The 12,698-nt window shown below is 47.1% G+C and overlaps 1 protein-coding gene across 23 annotated transcripts in view; it reads right to left on the reverse strand.

The window, feature by feature from the left end:
- DNM1 (dynamin 1) overlaps positions 1-12,698 on the reverse strand; it is a 64,744-nt gene that overhangs the window by 29,916 nt on the left and 22,130 nt on the right. For 19 of the 23 annotated variants that reach the window (XR_007629462.1, XR_007629463.1, XR_007629464.1 and 16 more), the window contains exons 2-10: positions 12,192-12,265; positions 10,944-11,093; positions 10,393-10,596; positions 9,802-9,900; positions 8,978-9,138; positions 7,897-8,039; positions 7,682-7,817; positions 6,444-6,511; positions 5,324-5,462 (exon numbers count right to left, since the gene is read on the reverse strand). Coding sequence is in view for 17 of the 23 variants with exons in the window: in XM_050320241.1 (XP_050176198.1) it covers positions 5,324-5,462; positions 6,444-6,511; positions 7,682-7,817; positions 7,897-8,039; positions 8,978-9,138; positions 9,802-9,900; positions 10,393-10,596; positions 10,944-11,093; positions 12,192-12,265 (1,174 nt within the window). In the remaining 6 variants the exon portion in view is untranslated. Of the gene's footprint in view, positions 1-1,967; positions 2,107-5,323; positions 5,463-6,443; positions 6,512-7,681; positions 7,818-7,896; positions 8,040-8,977; positions 9,139-9,801; positions 9,901-10,392; positions 10,597-10,943; positions 11,094-12,191; positions 12,266-12,698 lie in introns of all 23 variants that reach the window. The other 4 variants (XM_050320242.1, XM_050320244.1, XM_050320239.1 and 1 more) reach the window with 1 other exon arrangement.

A 12,698-nucleotide genomic window follows, 5' to 3' on the forward strand; every position in this document is an offset into this window, starting at 1 on the left:
CAGGACTTCTGGTGAGTTTAAAGGGTTTTGTCATCTGAAAGGCAGCATCAGTCCACAACACAGCAGGTTGGGTATTACCTTACAATTAGCATCAGTCCTAAAGTAGCCTTTTCCAGATGCTCCCCCTAATAGCACATGCTCTTGTCCATGTCAAGCAGTTAGAGCTATAACATGCAAAATAAATATTGCAAATTAACTGATGTCCCTGGGCTGTTACCACCTTATGCCACCAGAACCCATCTCGGTGCAGCTGTTCTCCTAAAGTGGCCTATGGCTGTCCCTTCCTGCTCTTTCAGAGGAAGGTACAGGCAAGATTAATCTTCTCACTACATGCAGACATTTGACTTTAAGCATCACTAAAAGCCTTCCTTTTATGTTCCAGTACTACTGCTACATATTTTCATTCAGGCAGTTATTTTACATCTCTAGCATCTGCCTCCCTGGCCTCTGCAGCTTTTATTACAGCCTTTTATTACAGTCTCCTACTATGTCACTGTTACTATCACCTTGGAAAATCCTCACAGGATTCTCCATCACATCATGGATTAAAATCCACGGAGCAAGTGGGTATCCAGCCACTCTATGACACGGTCCAGTAGAGAAAATGGAATTCAACACCCTTGGGGTTTTCATCATCCTTCTCTCTCCCCACCCAGAGCAGACATCACCAGCCAGATACAGAACAAAGTGCAAGCAATCAAACCCATCAAAATAAAAAAATCCACAGGAGAAACAGGCTGGAAAGGGGTTACTCTGCCTTACCACAGCAGCCCCCACAATCTGGCAACAGCAGGACTCAACAAATAGACTGGGCAGAGCTCAGGACATGTCAAAGATGTCTCTCTACAGAGGAGGGATGAGCTCTCCATTTCTAAAGTGAGCCCAACCTTATTAGCTCAGCTCTTGCCTTCCCTCTGAACCCATATCAATTCTTAACTTCCTTCCCAATTTAGGGCTGTATGTTGGTGAGTCTGGCTGTAACCCTGGAAGAAGGAAATTGTCATTTTCAAGTCCTAAAATAAGCCACGGAACAGGCCTTTCCAACTCAGTTTCCAGAACATACCTCTGCTGTGCCACAGACACGTTTCTGGCCCCTCACTGGTCACTTTAACACCAATTGCCACATCTGCCTTTTTTTTTTAAGGAGGCATGTGGTGCCCTCTCCTGGAGGGAACCAGCCTGGGAAGCAAAGCCACTCCTGCCCCAGCCTCCAAGTCGTACTTGACACCTTCCCTATCACTCTCCACCTGCTGCTGCCCTCAGGCTTCACCTCCCGTGGTTCACAGCACACAAGGAAAAGCATCACACTATTTCCCACTGAGCACAGTCCATGGAGTGAGAGATCAGCAGGAGAATGATGCAAGGGGGTGTAATGCCTGGAAAAGCTTTTCTCAAAGCCTTTTGGGATTCTGAATGCCTCCTGCAGAACATCTTGCACCTCGAACTTTTAATCAGCTGTTGTTTTGTAGATGCTACTGCTCAACATTGCTCTGCAGACCACTCATGCTGGGGGGATGGGAGGTCTTTTTCTGGCTTTTTATCTTTTTCTAGGATTTACTTGGATTTAAGGGGGTCCCAGAAATAACAAGTAAGAAGTTCCAAACGTGCAAGCAGTGGCACAACAAACAGGTCCTGAGAAGGGTTTGATCCACACTGAGGTGAATGTCACTGAGCCAGACAGAGATACAAGGGATGCTGGGATATTCCACTGGATCCCAGCTCACTTCTCAGCTAAAGAGCACATCAGTTGTCACCCACTTCTCTCAGCCTGCCTTTGAACTGCTCTTGTACCTGCAGGTTGCTGCTCTCCTTTAGATGCAACTTTATATCCATTTTTCCTCTCTAGGTTTGCTGGAGTTCCTGGTGGGTGTCTGTGTGTGTGGAGAAACAGCGTGGAAGCGTGTGGGAAGCGGAGGTGGGGGGGGGGGCATTAACCTTTCTGTGATTTTTATTTGTTGTTTCTTTACCTTTTCGCTACACTTTCTGATGGTGGATGTGAGCTCACTCACTACCATATCCACACACTTCAGACTTGGCTCCTTCAACTTCTGCACCTGCTTTTTCACTATGGCTTCAAAAGCGAGGTCAGGCGTGAAGAGACCCGTTCTGCATGGCAGGGGAAGGGTGGGAGGAAGCAACGAGGAAGAAGAAAGCAAAGCAGAGAAAGAGCAGGAAGGAGGAAGAAAGAAGGAAGGAGAAGGGAAAAGAGAGAAAACACAAGGCAAAATGAGAAGTGAGATTTTGGTTCATTCCATTAGTTCACTGAACCAGGTGAGCATTGCTATGGGGCCTGTGCACTGCCAAGTATCAGGAGAGTCTACAGGCAAATGGAGGTGGCAAAGGGGAATGGGGTAGGAGCAGCTGGGCCAGTGAAATGGTGAGCTGTCAAGAGCAAGATGAATGGATGGAACTCCCCCAGGGATCAAGTGATCTCTTCTTGAAGAAAAGCTTCTTTGGATTTTAAGGCAAAGCTGCTTGCCACGGTGAGCCACTGCCTCTCCTCCTAGAGGTTCACCATGTCTCATTTCCCTTTATCCCTGTATCTCATTTCCCTTTCCCTCCCACCACAGTTATCTCCCCATCAAGTTTTCCTTATTCCAAGTGCAGGAAGCCTGAACAGGAGTCAGACTAAGACCTGCAGAGGTCTGTCACTTGTACCTTGTTTTGGCAGAACTGAGCTGATGCCTCTCAGTTTCAGGGGTTTGGGTAAACTGCCCCACTGAGGGAACAGATTTCATCTCACTCACCTTCCCTGCAGCATCAGCTTCCTCAGTAAGAACACATGTACCCAGTATTTAGGGAAATGCAAACTTGCTCCAGGACATCCACGGCTACACAAAGCATCCTGTAGCCCCAGCAGAATGTATAATAACCTGTAGCATCAGACCCAACACAGGCCTGGGGAGCTTTATCAGGAACTATTCATTTCCACTGATATTAAGTGGCCTGTGTTCTCAATGGCTCCATTAAGGAAGAGCAGAAAGTCCACAGAAACTGAAGTTAATAAAACATGGCCAAGATCAATCAAACTCAGCACTACAGCACCCAAAAAAAAAAAAAAAATACTTTCAGCACTTGACACTTCAGAGCTTCTACCAGGATGCTCTTTGTTACACAATCTGAGTTACTTGTTTTACCACGGGCCATTATTTGCTTTGCCAGTGCCTTCAAGGAACAACATCCCCTTGGCATGGGAAGGGGATGCTGCCTTTCCAAAGGAACAGTTAGAGTCACACCTGGGGTGCCTGCAGCTAACAACAAACCCTGGGGTAGCTATAAATAACCCCCACCTCACGTAAATCAGGTATTTACCCCTTCACCTCATCTTTCACATCTCTGTGGGTAACACCTGCAAGTCCCCAAGCAACACCAGGATTAAAACACTCTTCAACACCTATTATGGGATGTACAAGCATCTGCCTTTTAAGCAGCGAAGAGTTGGAACGTTACAGGATTTGGCTTCACCCAAAGGTCTCTCTCAAGGTGCCAACAACACCCCCTTTGAGCAAAGCAAGGGCATGTCTGGAGCTCAGTTCACATCCTCTGGCTCACCAGTGGTTTCCTACTAACCCAGCTGCCCTGCTAAGCTCAAGGTACAGTTTCCCCCACCAGGCTTCTGGGGGGGACCCTGCACAGAAGAAATATATAAAATTAGTCTCTTCCAGTACCTGAGTTATCACCTGAATGACAATATTTTGTTTCTTCAGATGCAAAATTGTAACCATGGCTACTAAACAGCACACAGAGCAAGTCAACCATCAACACCTCAGCAATGGGATCCAAACTAAAATGGAATCCTTTATTCCTGAATCTGTGACATTTCCCCTCCATCCCTGTGGTCTGTTCTCGCCCTTATTTCCCACCCTGCTGTACCCACCACCTGATCACTTGAGAAACCTGCTGCTGTCAGAACAGATGGTTTATTCTACAACTGTCAGTAAAAGGAGAAAAGAAAAAGAAACAATGAAAAACTAATTAGGAAATGGAAGAAAGGGTGCAAAGTGAAAGAACGAATGGGAGGTTTTAAATAGCAACTGATGGATGGAGGACAAATCAAGAGAAGCTTCAGAGGGCATGAAAAAGAAGGGCCCTTCTGATCCAGTTAGCAGGTGACTCTGGATACTTGGCAGCCCGAGGGCCTGTGCTTACCTGTCGACAGGCTCTAATGGCAACTTTCTGGGTGCTCCCCACAGTCACACACCCCAAGAGAGGACAGCAGGACAGAAAAAGGAAACTCCTCCAGCACTCTAGAAACCTGAGCAATCTCTCACTGTGTCCACTTTGCTCCCCCAGTCTGGCCTGGAGGGCAAAGCAAGAGCCTGCATGCCTGAGCCCTTCTACAGAGGCTCTCGGCCCTAAGGACCAGGCATTTCTCTCACCACTTGGGCACCTGTCCCCACCCTTGCAGAGGGTGTCAGACTCTCCAGACACCTCCTGCAGTGCCCATTTACCTGCACCTGAAAAGCCAGTGGCGATTCCAGTCTCCAGTGCCCACACCACCATCCTAACTGAGGTGCCTTTTCACCAGCACCCAGCCCTGCCCCAAGGAGCAAGCCATGGCTGAGAAGAATGGCTCTACTCATCTTTATCTTGCTGCCTTTCAGCCTCAGGAACAAGAGCTGACACATCCAAAGGGCAGAATCAAGGCAGGTTCCCTCCCTCAACCCTACCAAATACCAGTCTGGATCCCAAAGGGCACAGCCTGAAGCAGTGACTCTCTCAAAGAGAGTAGGAGGAGCCCAGAAGTTGATGAACGTTTCTAACTTGCTTCTTCTCAGCCATGTGCTGCTCTCCCAGAACAGGATGTGGACCAAACCAGCCAGAAACCAAGCCAAACACCACAGGAACATTTCCTTCAGATGCAGCCCACAGCTCTAAGGGCTGTAGCCTCTAAATTTCAGCCCCATACACCCTCTGAACAGTGCCCAAGTCTGGGATTAACCCTCTCACTTCCACAAGAACAGAGGGGACAAAATTTAAATCCCGTAAATAAACACAGATAATAAATTTAAAGTCAAATGCAGCCATACAGAAGGAACCAGGAGTCAATGCTAGAGACAAAGGGGTGGCCAGGACATCTCCAGCACCCCTCAGACCTAAAAGATTCAGGGAGCAGGGCCACGGCCCGGGTCCCAGGGCATTTCCCTTGCTGTTTGGCTTGCTGGCTGGCTCGCTCCAGGCTGGTGCTGCTCAGGTCTAGTCATGCTGAGGAGGTGGTTAAAACACCAAGTGTGGCTGCAGGCAAGGCCCTGGCCGGGTCACGATGCTGCGCCGCAGCCAGCGAGCGGGTGGAAGGTGCCAACTCCATGCTGCCTCTGGTTACCTTCTTGGTGCACTGTCTAACAGTATTGATTAACTCCGAAATGACCATGTCCACGCATTTCAGGCAAGGCTCTTTAATCTTCTTCACCTGCTTTTTCACAATGGTCTCAAAGGCCATGTCGGGTGTGAAGAGACCGGTTCTAAACACCCAGGGTGGGGACGAGACAAGGCAGGAGGGGGAGAAGGGGCAAGGAGAATGTCACAGCGTTACACACACGTCTTGGAGCAGGCACAGCCACCACCAAAACCCGGGACACGGGGCTGGGGAGTGTCCTGTCCCCTGGGGCCAAGCCCTGACTGCAGTCCATGGACAGTGAGGAATGCCTGACGCTTCCCAGGAAGGAGGTGCTGAGGGCAGAATGGGTCTTAGCTGGACAGCCATGGCCAGGTCACCGTTTCACCTCAGCCACCAAGCTTATGGGTGGGACTGTCCCCTCTACAGTGTGTTTGACCTCAGGATTGTGCAGCAGATGGGAGGCCTTCTCTGAGAGATTTTCTCAGTGGTCAGGACACTAACATGTTTGATTCCCTTTATCAAACTCAGCTGGTGACTGAGCAAGACCCTCCTCACCTTCCCAGGAGCTGCACAACTCAGGGACAGTCAGGGCTGTGCTTTCTGACAACTTCCCACACCAAGGGGAACACAGACCTGTTTGCTAACTATGCCCTGGGGCCAGTGGCATCCTGGTGATGGGCACCCCCATGTTCCCTCAGATCTCTCAAGGAGGAGGTGCTCAGCACCAACACCTATTTTGAACAACTAACTGTTGGCTAGCTCGAGAATCAGTGCTTTAGTTTTAACTAAATAAAGGACTAGTATGGGCTTGCATCCCTCTTTATACCCTTTAGCATGTCAAGGCCCAAGAAGGATGGAAAAAATGTCAGGTCACCCAGGCTTTTACCTTTTAGGCTTCTGTGACTCTCACATGGGAAGAGAAAGCAAACTGGCTTGGATGATTGTCCCTACTCCCAGATTTCAAGCCACTGGAGTGGTGCAGGAAGGTCATCCCTCCCCTTTGGCTGACCTACCGTACCTCTGAAGTCTTCAACTCCGCTTGGAAGGTCTAGAGGTATTTACAAGGCTTTGCAGCCAAAGGTTCTGCCTAGTGTGTGATACGTGCCTGATGCCGTGGATGTTCTTGATGGCGTAGCTGATCTCCCGCCGCAGCTCCTTCTCATCGAACTCCATCTGCGCCCAGAGAGAATTTTATCAGAATTTTATTTTTGACACTTGTTTGCACAACCCCAGGACACAGCAGGATGTTCTACAGAGGAGAGGTCCCCATGCCAGCACTGTCATGTGACAGATAAGGTATCAGCCCAAGTGCTGCATACAGAGCCCAGCCATAAAGCCTCTGTTGCCAGTGCAGGACATCTTGGACACATGAACAGCTAAGGGCCTCCATTTACAGATGCCAAGCCCCAGCTGCTCTCAAGGAGCTTCTTTGAGATAAAGTAACAGGACTGAAGTGCTAGATGGCTTTCTAAAACAAACTGTTTTGCCTCCCAAGATCTTGGCAGCTGTTTTTTCAGCGAACACCACAAATGGATAATACATTTTTGTGTGGGAATTGTAAGTCTAATACAAGGCAGGCTCTTGTGTTTCATTAAAATGTTCTCATCTTATTCAAATGTGAAGAAAAGGAAGCAGAATGCAGAAAATGCCAAAGTAGAAAGAACTGGCTTTCAAGTTTGTTACAACTGACATTAAAATGAAAGATTTTCAGAACCCCTTCTGCTCAGGTTGGTGTACTTTGCCATCCAAAAAAACCATCACTCAATAAAAATCCTCTTCCACAACTAAGACAGGAGAGCAGTTTCTACCCTGTCCCCACCTCTAGGCCATTGACAGGAGACTGACAGAAGTAATCCCAGGTACACCAACACACTTTTTCCTACTTCTTGGATATCTGTTAGAGCAACTTTAGATCTAGTCTGATGCTCAGATCAAGGAAGTACAAGTTTCAGCACCACTCATACCGTGTGCAATTCAGTCACAGTAGCTTTGATACAACATATCTGCAAGGGCACTCAGGCATTGATTTACTCTTGGCTGTTTTACAGTGATTTTGCACACTTCATTTAGCATTTAGGAATTAAGCCAAAGAAATGCTGTCATTTAGCCCAGAGAAAGTTAAGTTCTGTCACAAGAACAGGGACAGAGGGAAAGGCTGGTACTATGGGAAGGTCCCAATAACGCAGACAAACAATTTAAAAAGGTGATAAAAGGAAAAACCAAGAAACAAAGTAGTTGAAGGGAAAGTCAGATGATGAAAGACAACAAGAGGAGCAAGGAGACAGACAGAAGAGGTAACAGGCAAGAAGACAAAGTGGATCTCAGCAGCACAGGGAGCAGTACCTTGACCAGCTCAAAGGGGAAGCGCTCGTGGAAGATGCGGTTGATCCTCGCTCCTCCTGACAGCTCATACGTATCAATCTGGTCTCCAGAGCCCTCAATGCGTTTCTCGAAGTCCACAGCAAACTGCTGGACCATCCTGAAAGGAAACAACACATGAAGCAGAGCCATGGCTGAGCAGGGCTCTCCAGGAGGGACAGGCAGCCGAGGCCACTCACTGAAGCAGAGCTTTGGTCTTGCGGGCAGGGTCATCGGGGCGGAAGTTCTTGTACTCCTCCACCTCCTTCTCGATGGAAAGCAGCTGGCTCTGCAGCTTGTTCCGCAGCCCTGGCAGGGTGTCCCGGATGTGGTTGGTCAATTGCTGCACAAGGAGAAGGTTTAAGATGACGATAAACCTCTAGGTAGTTACTGGGAAGAGTTTTCTACCACTGCAGTACAAAATAAAGAGGAATGCTCCTCTCTGTGGTCAGTTCCTCTGAGTGGTCCTAACAGAAGGTCTGTCCCAGGACAGATACCCTCAGCTCATAACTCATATCCCACCTCCCCAGCTCCTGCCTATTGCACACCTCTGTTCTTGACCTTCAGTTTACCATCTAGTTTGGTACAAGACTCCAAATCACACAAGTCTCCTGACTCAAACCAAAGAATAAACTTCAGTAAAAGTATCAGCATTTGCAATTCACACAAGGGCCATTGTGTCTTTAGATGAACCACTGACACCAGAGGTGGTGGTAAAGCCCTTTTTCAACAGGGTGACAAGGCAAGGTGGAAGGAGCCAAAACCACTGATGAGGTTCTAATACAAGGGTTCCACAGAGCACAGCTGTGGAAAACTCCAGTTTAAAGATGAATATTCCAATAAGGAGGAAAAAAGGACAAAGTAATTCTTCACTTAAGAGAGTATTTCAAAGGAGCAGAGAGGGAAGTAACAGTAAGTTGCCACTGTCCAAGACAGAAGATAAGGCAGCCTCAGGAGATGGGAAAATCAGTACCAGTATCACATTTAAATCAATCTTTGCAGCTCACTGTTAGGTACAGAGACCTGTTGAAATTTAGAAGGTATCTTTTAACTTAACCAGAAAGACCTTGCATTCTGATAGTGTAAATACCATGAGGTATTTCCATGAGGAAGAGTTCACCAATTTTCACGAGTCTCACTGCAGCAAAGCAATCTGAACTATTATCAGTTTGCTGAGCACAAGTTTTAGGCCTCTCCTGTACTCTCCCCATCTAGGAAGGGCCCTGCTGGCCAGCACAGCCAGAGACACCGTGGGCAGCAGCTCTGAACTGTGGACAGTACCTGGTTCAGCACTTTCTGCAGGAAGGGGGTTCCCATGCGGTCAGCCATGTGTCTGTAGGCTGGGTGGGAGAGAAAAAACTTCCTCTCTGCAGCCAGAGCTGCCTGAATGTCCTTCTTGCCATCTATGTCCTTCTGACTTCTGTTGACTACACCGATGTAACCTGCAAGAGGAGGGTCAGAGGTCAGGTGGTTGCAAGGATGAAGATATAAATCAGATTCAGACTGAGAAGGAAGTTACCCAGCTGGCAGCACTGCAAAAGGGGGGTTCTGGTGGTAACACATTATTAGGGACAGTTGGAAGAATCTAAAATTAGAATTTCCTCTGAATGGTCCAGGTTCTGATATTTTGGTATGCATGGACCAGAGAATTAGCTTATTTATTACTGCTCCCCAAACACAAAGCACACCCTAATCTCAATAATTTCAGACTCTTCTGTGAGAGCCCTTAGGACAGGTCCTCTGCCATGGCTATAACACAGCAGCTACTACAGCCCAGAATCATTTCATCTATTTACTATGACAGGGAGGGGAGTCTTTTAGTCAGGAGATCCCTTTTTGCTGCTTGCCTTATTAAAAGAAGAACACAGAAAGTAAAGGTCTACATATCAAGGTCTAAATACCCAAAATATTCCCTGTTAACAACGTGACTGATCCCTGTTCCCTAACTTTTCTCAGTTCCAGCTTGGAACAGAGGTGGCTTAACCACAGGTTGTAGCAGATGTAATAGGAAGGGGACACACTGGAGGAAGAGGAGGAGGCCAGGACACCTCACACAAGGAACACAGAGGAAGGAGATGATGGACAAAGCCTGAGAAGTACCTCACCTCTACGGAGGGGAAGCAATTTGTTTTCTAGTACATCTCTTGCATCAGTTCCTTCATCCATGAGATCCAGCTTCGTGATGACCCCGATGGTGCGTTGGCCTGTGGAGAAACACCAAATACACTTGTTCAAGCAAACAACTCATGGAATATTTTCCTCTCTTTACAGATTGCCCAACTTGGCTACTCAAGGGCTCTTTAACATTACAGTTCCCATCACATTCAAGAGGCCACAAGAGCAAAACAGACAAAAATTGAGCTCAGTTCTCAGTTATATCCTGCTGAATGCTACGACACAGCAGAGAGGTATTTTAGTGCACATTTTCCTACTTTTCTCCAGGCCAAAAGCAGACAATTAAAGCAAAGGAAATCCTTCAACTCTTCAGAAATGGGGCTCAGACAAAGGAAGAAAAGGGGAGTAACAGAAGTTCTATTACAGCAACTGTTAACACTCACTGATACCTCTCAGAAGAATGTTTGTTGGTGAAGATACATCCCAAGATAACAGAAGGGAGCTCACAGCTACTTGGGCTAATCAGAACCAAAAATCAGGCCGCTGTCCAGCAATGTCAGGCTAAATTAAGAGATATTTACCTTGAGGATCCACCTCCTTTGCAATCTTCAGGGCATCAGAATTGGCCAAATCGGAGTTGGCTGGGGACACTGCCAGGATGAGGCAGTTCTCTTTGGTGACAAACTGCATGAGCATGTCTCGGATCTGGAACTCGATGTCAGGGGGCTGATCCCCCACGGGGACTTTTGTCATACCCGGCAGATCCACCAGAGTCAGGTTCAGGACTGGACACAGGAAAGAGGAGAGAGGATAATGGAGTGTTAACACAGGAATGTTCTGGTCTTTAAGTGCCACCCAGAGCTTTAGTGTCTCTGATATGTAATGGGGACAAGAGATGCACACACACACAAGCACGCAGGGCTTTCCAGTTCCTTTTTGTTACTGCTCAATAAGAACTAGTTACAAGTGTGATTGTCAGTGATCTCATCACCCTTCCCTTTAAATCATTTGTTTTCACAATGATCAGGGAAACTGTGCTTCCACATACACTACACTGAAAGGGAAGGGATGACAGTGCATTTTTTTTCAGTTCATAGCAGACTGGAGAGCCAGAAGAGTTGGTTCCACCCACCATGGGGAGAGTAGACTCTGAGATTGATGGGCACAGGGGAAATCCCTTTGTTGGAGCCAGTGACACGATCCGTTTCAGCCTCAATCTCCAAACGGACCTCCTCAAAGTCAGTGAATTTCTTTCCTTTGCAGTGAAGGAACTCGCCATATTCTATTTAAAAAGAAGCAGAGAGTCAGAAATAGTCACTGAAATCAGAGAAACACTCAAAAGTGTAATGAAAGCATCACATCCCGAAGCAAAACACACCAAAACACAGCTGAAGGGATGAAATCTGAGATAATTCATTTGAGCCCAACATCTTCACAATCCAGCTTCTGTTTCAGCAGAGGTGGTCTCCCCACTTGCTCTCACTGAAGTAACAATCCAGGGTTGATACCAACCAAACTGCTCACGTCCCTGCCTGCAGCAGGGGAGGTCCCCTGGTACTCAGGAGAACTTGGACTAGCTCTGTGTTAGAGTGTTGAGGGGGTACATAAAAGTCTCATTATGTATCGAGAACAGACTCAAAGCCTTGAGAGAAAAAAAGTTAAATCTTCTCTTGACATGATTTTGAATTGGCTTCTCGTTGGGTTTCTTGTGTCAGCCCTTGAACAGGTTAACCAAACCAAGAACCCTCTGTTCCAATTTAAAGCCTCCTGAAAGTCAAATCAGTCTCCCTGATGTAGATAAGATTCTTGTCAGGTGAACTTGATCTATCAAGGAGAAGATGAGTACCCTGAAACATTCACTTGCCATCTCCTGGATGAGATCTTGCCATAACTTAAGGGGAATATTAAACTTAAAGGGGATACTAAAATATCCTTCAAGTAAGCAGCAAAACCAGTGAACTGCTCAAAAGATCAAGCACAGAATTCTGTGGCCTTTCTTCTATGGATTCCAGAGGTCTCACAGTGGGTTTTCAGCACATTATCTCACCCCCTTACTGCAGCACGTTATCAGCAGGGTCATCTGGCTCTTAGATCTTACCCTCTCATTAGTCACAGCTGCACAGGCAAAGGAAAATTGTGATATGTGTACAAATGGAGCCTTGACTAATAAATTAAAACAACAAAAAACCCAAACTACGAAGCATTTTGCTCCTGAACACTTGATGAATCATTAACGTTAAACAGGAAAAAAAGCTGCAGGTCATTTTTACCAGGGGAAATCCTTATTTCTTTTCTCCACACCAAGCAGTTTGAGTGATCAAATAAGACCTTTGCTAAGACAGCAATCCAGCTGGACACACAGGGAAGGGAGCTCCCATACCTGTGCTGGCGTTCACAAGCTGCAGGACCAGCGGGCGCCTGGTTACGATGCCAGATCCACGTGGCAGAAAGTCCCTGAAATGAAACAGGAAGTTTTGGATGAGTGAGTGATTGTTTCCTTCCCCTTTCACAGCTTTTCTGCTTCTATAAGCATATGTGGATTCTAAGAGGGAGTCTCAGCCACGAGCACAAAGAAGTTTAAGGCGGTAAACCCCAAGTTTGTTGTGAAGAAGTTTATACTCCCAGCACAGCCCCTCTAATCCTGGCTGTGACAGCACAGCCCAAGGTCCAAGGTACCTAAAAGTCTCATTTAATACAGTTGTCTGTACTTCAGAAAAAAATTATCTTCATCAGAAAGCAAAGAGAAGCTGAAGCAGTGCCTAAAAACTAGCCTGCCTCCTTCTGACAAAAGCCAATTACCCAAACTACAACAAAAAACCACTCACATCCTGCACTTGGGGCTTGAGAAGACACCACATTGTGCCAGTGAGCAAACACCACGTGACAC

Source organism: Myiozetetes cayanensis, unplaced genomic scaffold, assembly GCF_022539395.1.
Source record: "Myiozetetes cayanensis isolate MyiCay16 unplaced genomic scaffold, myiCay2020 scf23, whole genome shotgun sequence".
In the NCBI taxonomy this organism is placed as follows: domain Eukaryota; kingdom Metazoa; phylum Chordata; class Aves; order Passeriformes; family Tyrannidae; genus Myiozetetes; species Myiozetetes cayanensis.